This window comes from Thalia democratica, chromosome 5 (assembly GCF_965202585.1).
Source record: "Thalia democratica chromosome 5, ktThaDemo2.hap1.1, whole genome shotgun sequence".
NCBI lineage: Eukaryota > Metazoa > Chordata > Thaliacea > Salpida > Salpidae > Thalia > Thalia democratica.
Window position 1 is genome coordinate 44,003,374 of NC_139169.1, and position 11,446 is coordinate 44,014,819.

Here is an 11,446-nt window from a genome sequence, read left to right on the forward strand (position 1 = left end):
TCCGAGACAATCCTGAAACCGGTCGTAGGATTGTCTCGGATGCTGTTATTGTAGATCGTGCGGTAAAGTTCATTGTTTATATTAGTTTAAAGTGTAAATCATTTAGAATATGAATTTTTATTTCGTTTATAAAACATTCCATAAAAAGTACTACAAAAAGTTGAGAAATAGCAAACAATACTTTGTTGTTAAATTTGTTTTTAAGTTGTTTGAAAATTTAGAGACATATTAGTTTCTTTAAACCTATAAACAAATAGAATAAACGATTAGAATTTTTTTTGTATATTTAAAATAACATTATGCTTTTAAATATGTAATTAGTAAAAAATTAAAAGTATTTTCTTAACATCGACGACAATTTCTGATAAACCATTCTAAATGGGTCCGATTGTTGATGTGACGGAATTCCCCTTTTTTGCTGACTCAACATTTTTTTAAATATATATACCCCTAACCCTGACCCACCTTACCCAAACATATTAAAAACTAATTAAAACATAAATTTTTTATAATTTTTTTATGCTGACTAAGCAAATATTTGGGGATTTCCGTCACATCAACAATAGGACTAATTCTAAATGAAACGCTTTTGGGTGTTTAATTATAAAAAATTCAAAAACAGATATATAAAAAATACAACTAAATTTAATAACAAATAGCATAAGTATACTCATGATTAGGTGTCAAATTTCAATCTGTTATGCAATGGAAATATTTAGCTGTTTTCAGTTATCTCAATTTCCTAGCTCTTGTATTCTGTTTGTGTAGAAAAAAGAAAACGAGAAAATAGTTACACAAAATTAATTCAGAAGAATAATATGCACAATAGAAAAAAAAATCAGTCTTTTTATTTAAATAAACCAAATTTGAGTTTAAATTTTACAAGTAAGCACTTTAAGTAGTGTAATAAAGCTTACCCTTAACTATAATGTAAAAAGAAATCTTACTTTAAAAAAAAAAGAATTTGTAACTTTTTCTTAAATTTTTAAATAAAACAAAAAACTTAAGAATAACTGACTTCAAAAATCTATAACTGATCTTATTTAGAACAATGTTTCTACTAGTAATAGGAATGTTTATTATTAGAAAATCAAAATTATACTTGTAGTTTATTTTATGACGAGGTTTTAATTTTGCTAGTGATATTTTCACAGCCTGACAAAATAACTTGAAAAAAAGTTATTTTTTTAACGAAATTAAATTGCTAAAGTATCTTTAGAAATAAAGTTACTGAATACTTTTTAAAATTATTCATTATTAAAATAATTTATTAATTAACTACTTACAAAAAAGTTTTTTTATTAACAAAGATATTAAAATAAAATATTCTAATCTAAATTGAGCTAAATTGAAATAGGCGTAAAAATCTTAAAAACACAAATACAAGTTATCTACAACCAATATACTTTTCTTTCATTGCGTTTGTCATCAAATCTTTTTTGAGTAGTGCAGCCTCTTTAGCAAGCTCTAAACATTCGTCCAACTTATCATTACTAATTGAACCTGTGAGAAAAATTTGAAAAAGTGGTATTATATCTAATAATACGTAAAAATGTAATATTTAACAATAAGTTGTTCTTATGATTACTTAGACTTGAACTGGAAAAAAGAAAAATTAGGGTTGTGATTCAATTATTTAAAATATAAATTCAAGCGTCTGCTAATATAGATCCAAGCGAAAAAAGTTCGCTGGAACATATAATAATAACAAATTTATTTAGTACTATTTTTTTTATTACACTAACACATGTTTCTGTATGTTAACAAGTTAACACACTTCAACGGAGCTCTGTAAAAAATAAATACTTAAGGAAAGAATAGAAGCTAAAGTAGGAATATATACATATATAGGTGTTTATTAAAAAAATTAATAAATACTATAGATTATTGTAGATGTTAAACCCGACTGTTATAAAACTATATATTATTTGTAATTATTAAGTCTCAACTAGATAAAGTAAAGTAAAATACAAAATAAAATAACAAATCATAATATAAAGCACTCACATGAAAGTTCAAGAATAGTGATTCTAAAGATTAAACCGTTGTTAAACATTCAAAAAAACATTTATAATTACGCTCTTATACATTAACATAAAATTAATTCATTATTTACCGTGCACTGCAAACTAGAAAATAAGTAAGATTTATTAATTTTTGCAACAGAACTTTAAAAATTAAGTTTTATATGATTGAAAAAAAATGTAAGTCTGATTATAAAAGATTAGTTTGAATTAATTTTTTTATTAGAGTAAACATCAAAAAGCGATGTTTAAATAGTTTTATGCCTAATAAAATGAAAATTAAGACTTTGCAACCAAATAAGAAAACTAAACTACCTTGCATCTTAAGAAAGTATTTGCAGTCAATTAACACAATTAACTCTTAAACGTAGAAAGTTTTAAAAGCTTTAAAAAAATATAATTTAAAAATTATTATAAACTTAAATTTTAATAAAATTCCATACTTTACTATGAAATTAATTTTGACTTGTTGTATTTAAGTTATAGTGATTACTTGAAAAACTTTTTAAGAAAGTGTACTAACTTATCTATTTTATAAGTTATTGTATTACTATTAAGTTATAAGTATATCTTTAGTGTTTTGTATAAATGGCATATAACTTAATTGAAATATAAACTTAATACAGGAAGTACAAAAAACAACCTTTCAAACAAACTTAAAAGAATTAATTGTATAAAAATTTCAAATAAGTAATATATAATAATAATTTCACTTTTACCTTCCTGCTGAGTGAACATAAGCTTATTGTGTGCGTGGTCAAATGTGAATGTGATAACGCAACTCGAACTTTCTTCTTCTTTTTTATCTGGCGAAACAACCAAAACCTGTAAATATATTTTTAATATATAAGAACGAGCTTTAAACATTTTTTTTAAGTTTTCCAACTCACTTCGTTTTTGCTACCATCAAAGTCTTCCTTCTCGCAAACAGCAACGCATATTGAAATTGGCATGTACCGCATTGAGACGCCGGCAGACTGCAAATTTTATGTTTAGTGAATAAAATAATAGACTGTAAAATTTGTTCAATATATAGATAGTATACTATTGATATTAACACAAACAACATAGAACAATTTAAATATAATACAGTGAAATATTAAAATATAAAGATTTTTTCATTATACAACAAGTTTTAGAATAATGAATTCTAAAAACTACTAAACTAAATCATAACAAAAAAACAAAAAAGACTGTATTTTGAAATTATTTAAACAAAAATATCAATAAACTAATTAAAGTTGTTAATGGCATAGGGAGGTTATTCACTTTTTTACAATTTGATCTTATTTTAGAGAGTTTTGACTAAGCTACAAGATGCTTTTTACAGATTATAAAAATTCAAAACAATCTTTGAAATATAGCCGGTCAAAGTCGGAGGCAACAATATGTTCCTTATGGAAGGCGCAAACTAAAACGGCAAAAAAAGAGTACTTTATTAAAAATCTATCTTTTCCTACATTTTTTGAGATAAATAACTCAAACTTTAAGGAAATGTTCCTTGCAATATTTAGAAAATTCTGCCGAAAAGATTTTTTTTTTAATTAACAAACATTATCTATTTTTGTTAGTTTAGAAAACTCTATCGCACTAAAATAAAAAAAAAAACTTAAAAAATAAAAAAAAAGTATTAAAAAAAAACAAAAAAAAATTTTTGTGTTTTTTGTCATTATATATATATTTCTTTTTTTCTTCCTACAGAATTTTCCAAACATTGCAATAAACATTTCCTGAAAGTTTTCATTAAACCCTGATTCTTTTATTACCTTTAAATATGCCATTTAAAACAAACAACTTATGATATATTTAGTAAAAAAATTTTTTTTAATTATTTATACACATACCAAAATTTTAAATAGTTATTACAAGAAACAATTTTATTAAAAACTTTACAGCAAAAGTTCTGTCCTTATTTATATACAAAGAAGTAGTAATAAATACTTTCTAAGAAAAATTACTTTATAAACAAAGCTTTAAAAACTAACATTCAAGGCAAGGGTTGCAGCATTAATCGATGTTGAAAGTAGCTGTAAAACAATCAACGTTTAAGTAAACAAGTCTCAGATATAAAACAAAACTACTACATAAGCTAACTTAAACTTAAAATCTATAAAAGTAGTTAAAAGTGGTGAAGAAAAAATTGAGCTGAAGTCTGTAAGAAAAATTTAAGACAAAACTAGTAGTTTCAAAAAACTTGTTTAATAAATTAAAATAGGCTTCATTTTTGGTACTATAGTTTTAATCAAATTAAACTGCTATTGAAAAACTTTACAAGTATTCATAGGTAGTTCTTCAAACGTTTCTACCTAAAGATTTTTGTAAATTATATTATTTTTAATGAAATCATTTAAAACAAAACATACTGATTCTTTTTTCAAAACTAACTTTAAGACTTATTATTAGTTAATTTTAGTATGTCAATACAAGTAATAAAAAAGCAATAACTGAAAATATTTTTAAATTTTTTCTTGAAACAATACACACCCAAAAATCAGTTAGTAAACTTTCTAAAACTAAATAAGACATATTTAATTTATCACAGCAGCACATTTAGAATTATTCAAATAGTTTATTAAAAAATTGAAGCTAGAAACATTTGTTTTGAAAAACATATTTAATTTTGAAATTTTGGCTCAACTACGAAAATAAAATTAGTTTTTCTAGATAATTATAATTATACTATTTTACTTTAAATGTGCTTAGTTAAAAGTAATCATAATTTGAATTTTAATTTCAATACAAAGGTTTACCATCATTGTTAGCTTTTAAATTAAGGGCATAGGGGTCCACTCTGATTTTTACAAGTTGATCTTATTTTGTAGAGCTTTATCTGAGCTGTCAGACATTTTTATTCGCTTAAGAAAATCAATATAATTTTTGAAATTAAGCGATCGAAGTTGGTGACCTCAATAGGTTCCTAATGGAAGGCGCAAAACAATATTGCGAAAAAAGAGTAATTCATTAAATAAATCTCCTCCTTTAGTTTTTAAACAATCTTCTTCAAATTTTCACAGAAAGTCCATTACCAAATTTAAAAAAGATTTAATTCAAAAATATTTATAAATTTGAAAAATACTTTATTTTTTTGTTTTTTTTTATTTAAAACTTTAATTTTTTGATATCTTTAAAATTGCAACACGCAAAGTCTTTTCAACTATAAAAGGGACATTTTCTTAAAGTTTGAGGTCTCTAGCTCAAAAATGAAGGAGAAGATGGATTTTTAGTGATTTTTTTTAATTTCCAACAAAATTGACCCTGAAAAATTTGCGGTCCATACGTTTGTATCAGAAACTTTTTACAAAAACAACAATATCTCAAAAGTTTAATAATACTTTTTAATTCTATATCTGGCTTGTAGTTTGTACTTAAAGCTTTCATATAAAAGTCAATGTTATTTTTAGTAAAATAAAAAAATGTTAACTCCTCTATGCCCTTAAATTTTTTTTAAAAATATTAAAATAATTAAAATATATCGTTCTCTTTAAGTATAACTGTAGAATGATTAAGATAATCATTTGATATTTCACAGATTTTATTCCAAAAATTAGTTCTAAAATTTTTATAACAATGATTCTCAAATAAAAAACTTTATCTCAGACATAATATGACAATTTACTTTATTATATTTAGAAATCAATACCCCACTGTATACCATGGTTTAATTGTATTTGTTTGTGGATTATAATTTAATAGTTTTTAAATTAAAGATTGTTTAGCATCAATATAATTCTCAATTTATTTATTTATTTTTTTGTAAAAAAACTTAACTCAAACCAATTTTTAATTATTTGTCATTTTTACCATTATTATTTTACTACAGATTTACAATTTGAAAATCCGCTCTGCAGTGAAACTGAGTAATTGTTTTTTTTATTCAAAAATAATAAATTTTAAATTTTCTTAAGTATTAAGTCTTTTTATGTGTAAAATATTTATTTAAAATTTGGTCAAGAATTAAGTGCTAAAACTTTATATAACAGCAAAAAGAGTTATTTTATTATTGTAAATTAAATTATTTAATAATAATAGTGTCAGAAATGCACAAGGGCTTTTGCCAAATTGACATTTTTTATTTTTGTCACTTTTGCATAAAGGGTCATTTAATCACAGGTAGAGACTTTTTTTAATCCTATTTTATTTATTTTTTTTACTATCACTGTTACCCTTAACCCTCACTCTTGGTTGTTGTTTTTTTTTATATAAATGTATATATCATATTATATAATATACTTTTATTTTAAATCTATACATTAAGCTTTTTTCTTTTTCTTTTTTACTATCACTGTTACCCTAAATTTTTCCCTCTGTCAGTAAACAAGCTTGAACACAGCTTCTTGCGAAACTGTGACTTGTGCAAATTTAAGGACTTATGCAAAAATGACCCTTTATGCAATACTGATTTGTCTCATTCTAACTTTAATCCCCAATACAACAGTAATATTTATGGTAAAAAGCTGTCTCAATTCTACACAAATTATTAAAAGAGATCTTTCGATCAATAAAACCAATTCCAATCATACTTATTCTTATGGAAAAATATCACATTTACTTGAAAATGCATAATTGAAAACATTTTATACAGACAAAGATCTATTTTAAAGGGTTTGTCTATAATTAATAGAATTTGTTATATGATTTTTACAACATAAGAAAATTTTGTATAATTACTTTGTACATTTATCCGTATATACTCATAAAATCATACTCATAAACAGAATTACTTAAATAAACAAATTTTTGAAGTTAAATTTTGTTAAATAACAAATGAGAGCTTTTTAAATATCAACTTTTGGAAAGAAGGGTGGGTTAAGAATAATAAAATAATTATTATTGATAAATAAACAACTTTGTCATCTAAAACTAACCTCTGTTGTACAAATTAAGATTTTAGCAAAACATACAACTATAATTAAACGTTTGAACTATTTAAAAAAAAAAAACTTACTGATCCGAAATCTTCATTTATTTGCATGATAACATAAAAACAGCTCCTAGGGTGGTCTTCCAACATCACTGCAGATTCAAACACCTGCCTAACAAACTGCTCACAGTATTTTTCTTTTAATGCTGGCATGCCCGTTTTTGGCCTAAAGTTAAGCTCTAAAATTCCCCTTGAAACATTTTGTTTAGACTCTCTGGTATCTGCAGGACCATAAACTCCAGCAATAACAGCTGATTTTCCTGTAAATATATTTTTTGAAGTTTGTCAAAAACATCAAATTTTGTGCAACAATTTAACATTTAATGTTATATAACTGAAGTAAAACAATTAAGTTTTAAACTTTTTAAGTAAAAAGTGTAGTTTTATATCACATCAACCATTAGGAGTGATCGTAATTGTCCTGAGTCATCCTGAGTTTTTTAAGTTATTAAAAAGGCTAAACATAGTTGAATTAACCTTTCAGTATCAACAAAAAATATGCTTTTAAGCAAATTTAGTTATAAAAGAACAAAAAATAGAAATAGATTAAATTAATCATACCCAAAATCTTTAAAAAACTGGCCTGACATTATCAAAAAACCATAAAACTATCTTGAGTTTTTTCTTAAAAAAGCAAACTGTCATGAGTTTGATAAATTTTTTTATATCAATCTATACTGAGTAAAAGAGTGTGTGACAGCCTTAATTTAAATGTCTTAAAAACAAACTTTTTACCACCAAGTAATTTTTTCAAATATTAAAAAATAATTTTAAGATTCAACTGCTTGAAGCAAAAGAGCCTACCACAATAATTAAAAAGTATCAAAATCCAAAAACTGCATTAATTATAATAATCAAGCTAAATTAAACATTTTAACACATCAAAATAATACATAAAGAAAAAAAAGAGTATTTTAAAGTTATAAAAATTAGCCTGAAGTATTTGCAAAGATACAAACTAAACTTGGTTTTGCAAGTCTTAGTCAGCTTGAGTTTTTAGTTTTAAAAAAAATGTTAAGACTCTGAATATGCTTTTTTTTTGTAATTCTGACTAACCTGAATTCCCTGAGAGTATGGTAACTAAGACATTTCTATAACAGAATAGTTAGCTATACTCCACAAAAAAAATAAAATTTTATTATAAAACTATTATTAGATAAAATACATAAAACTAATTAAACATGCACAAAAGCAAAATTTTATGTTAGTTTCATTAAAAATAGCTTCTTAAAACTAATCAAACAATAATTTAAATCTTAATGACTTTTAGCAATATTCTATTGTTTCAATTTCAGTTAAACTCAATTTTATAAAAAAAATATTTAGACTACGGCTAACCAACCTTGAGCCTGCCAAAAGGTTATCTCAAACCCACAACACATTTTTATAGTCAGAAAACTACTTTTTCAACAAATAAAGTTCAACATTTTGTTTTTTTCAAGTCAGGTTTTTTTTGGTTGAAATACATAACAGAGTATGATTACGTCATTTCAAATTTGCTTTTAAATGTTTTATAAACTTTTGTAGTATTTTCAATTTAGCAGTAAGCAAAGACTCTTTAATAAAAGTGTTTCTAGATTAATTTTTTTTTTTAATTTGGCCCACAAACAAAAAAACTTGTCCGCCCTTAAATTAAATTGTTTTATAACATAACTGATAAATGTATAATAACTATGAAAAATATAGATATTACTAATACAAAAAAAAAGCCTGTGATATATTTATGTTTATTGAAAAATATATTTCAAACAGTGCAAATTTACTGATGTTTTTTTTTTCCTACTATTTAATAAAAAAATATTTAGACAACAAATACAAATTTATAATTAAAACTAACCTTCTGTGAGCAGTACAGATCCATCTGTATTTTTCACATAGTTGTGAGAACATTTAAAGGCTTTAATCAATTGACTCATAGTTTTCAATTTATGCTGAAATGTTTTAGCAATGCATAATTCAAGTTATTAAAAAATCTGATAATTACTTTTTTTATAAAAACAACAAAAAATTAAGTCAAATTTAATTTGTTTCTATAATATGCATAAAAAAGTTTTGTAATGTAATGAATACCAGGAAAACCTGTAAACACTCTAAACACAGTTTCAAACATAAGTAATTCTATCAATAGCTTAAGTGGGAACGGGTCAAAATTGCACAATGATACTTTTGCACAATGACAAATTTGCATGTGTAAAAAAGACAGAAAAAGAATAAAATAAAAAAAAACAGAAAAAAACTAAATGATAAATTAAAAAAAAAAACAAAGTTACTCACCAAGGGTAAGGGTTAGAAGTAACAATAATTACCTATTTTAACTATTATTATAAATAACTAATATATAATAACTGTTGTAAATAACTATTGTAAATAACTATTATAAAAAATAAATAAATAAAATTAATAAATTAAAAAGAAGAAAAAAGCTACCGACCGAGGGTAAGGGTTAGGGTAACAGTGATAGTAAAAAAATATAAATTAATTACTTAAAAAGTAGAAAAATACAAGTAAATAAATTATAAGGAAAAAAAAACCTTTGGCTTTATTATTGTAAACAGGTTTATCCGAATTAGCCTACCCATTGTAAACAAAGATAGACTTCAAAATGAGTTAATGACAATAAAATATAAAACATTTTTTTTATGGTAGATAAACATCAGACTTCCTCTTCCCTCTACAACAATAAACATTTTATGAAGGTCAAGCAAGCAATTTGTCATCACTTGTACTTCTACCTACCATTTAAAGTTAACATTAAACTAACCAAAAAATGAAATAAAAACTAAATGGAAAAAAAAATCCTCTGGTGACAGTCATTTTGCAAACACGAAAATCTCAACACTTAAAACCACAAAGTGTGGGAAAACCATAAAGCTCAAGCCCCAAAGCAAATATTTGCCACTGCAACAAAAATACATCAACAATCCAATTATGTGGTCACTGTTACCAGTGTGAACTCACAATCAGCCATTGTAAATAAAAAATGTCTAACAAACCTAAGCTCTAAAAAAACATCTTTTAGTACTACATATAGTGTACAGAAATCTAAACAATATTCATTCAAAAACATCTTTATTAAAGCAAACAACAAATAAAATCGATTTTGGCTAACGCTTTTCAACTACTTTTGTTAGCAACTAACTTTAAGACTAAATTTTGAGTAAATAAATAGTTAGAGGTTAATTAACCACAAGACCGTATTTCAACTAGACCTATTTTAGATATGAGTAGTTCTGCATAATATAAAATTTCAAAGCTACTAATTAAAATCCTCAAACCAGTTTCCAGTAAGTATTCCTTTTTTTGTATAAAAGACTCTTTCTCATTAGTTGATGTCATAAGAAAAAATGCTTTGATACCAAGTAACATGTGTTCTTTTGACATAAAAAGCCTCTTTACTAATGTCCAAGTAGATGAAACTATAAAAATATGTTTAAATGAACTTTATAATTCTGGTCTTACAGCTCCTTCTATTCCAAAAGATGTTTGTCTTAGTATGTTAAACATGGCAGTAAAAAATGTTGAATTCAGACTTAATTCTTATATTTATAAACAGATAGATGGAGTTGCGATGGGTAGTCCACTTGGCCCTATTTTAGCCAACATTTTTGTGGGATACTTTGAAACAATGCTCTTTTTCAAGTATTAAAAACCAATAAACTATATTAAATATGTAGATGACATTTTTGTGTCTTACAATGATAAATATAACATTGAGGAATTATCTAGCAAAATTTTGAATTTACACCCAAATTTAAAATTTACTATTGAAAAAGAAAAAGACGATTGCTTACCTTTCTTGGATGTACATCTGTTGCGTACATCTTCTGAGTTGCTTACTACTGTTTATAGAAAACCAACATTTATATATATTCCATATATGGCCAATATATTCCATTTCAGTCATTTTGCCCTTTATCTCAGAAACTTGTTTGAATTCCTGTTTAGTATTCAGAGCACACAAGATTTGTTCAAATGAGTTGTTTAAAGAAGAATTAGATAAAATAAAAAAAATTTGAAGCTCTTGGTTATCCATTCCATATAATCAGAAAGACAATTAACAATACAATCTCAAAATTTGAAAAGCATGTTAAATTTGGTCCTAGTAAATTCCCTGTATATTTGAGATTGCCATATCTCGGTAAAGTAGCAACTGCTCTCAAAAAGACTGTCAAATACACTGTAAACTCCACTTTCAATTCTATAGAACTAAGAATCAGTCATGCTACAAGAAAGCCCTTAAATGGAATTTATAAAGACCATACTGCTGATCATGAAAAAAGCAAAATAATTTATATGTACAAATGCCACTGTGACAGTGTGTACATTGGCAGAAAGTCCCAAAGATTCCATCTAAGAAGGGACCAACACGTTTTTAATTCCCTCAGAAGATGGATGGACACTGGTTTAAAAAAACCATCTAATAGATCATCAGCGATTGCCAAACACTTATTAAACAATTCAGATTGTACAAAGAACTATAGTGATAGTAACTTTTCAATTA

General features: G+C 24.8%; 1 protein-coding gene across 1 annotated transcript; it reads right to left on the reverse strand.

The window, feature by feature from the left end:
* Positions 1–1,073: 1,073 nt before the first annotated feature.
* On the reverse strand, positions 1,074–10,851 carry LOC145836079 (exosome complex component RRP46-like). The gene is made up of 7 exons (XM_082943878.1): positions 10,737–10,851; positions 8,783–8,876; positions 6,970–7,205; positions 4,010–4,051; positions 2,915–3,001; positions 2,744–2,849; positions 1,074–1,503 (listed from the first exon to the last, which is right to left on the reverse strand). Exons 1-7 carry the CDS (start codon positions 10,764–10,766, stop codon positions 1,388–1,390), a joined length of 711 nt encoding a protein of 236 aa, XP_082800004.1. The 5' UTR covers positions 10,767–10,851; the 3' UTR covers positions 1,074–1,387.
* Positions 10,852–11,446: the final 595 nt, after the last annotated feature.

What these genes read in the sequence shown, in the direction of transcription:
- LOC145836079 (XM_082943878.1), bottom strand. Translation starts at nt 10,766, where the DNA reads ATGTACGCAACAGATGTACATCCAAGAAAG. An exon ending in CAGATGTACATCCAAGAAAG is followed by an intron (nt 8,877 to 10,736) that starts GTAAGCAATCGT and finishes AAAACATTTCAG; the next exon opens with CATAAATTGAAAACTATGAG. An exon ending in TAAATGAAGATTTCGGATCA is followed by an intron (nt 4,052 to 6,969) that starts GTAAGTTTTTTT and finishes ATTGTTTTACAG; the next exon opens with CTACTTTCAACATCGATTAA.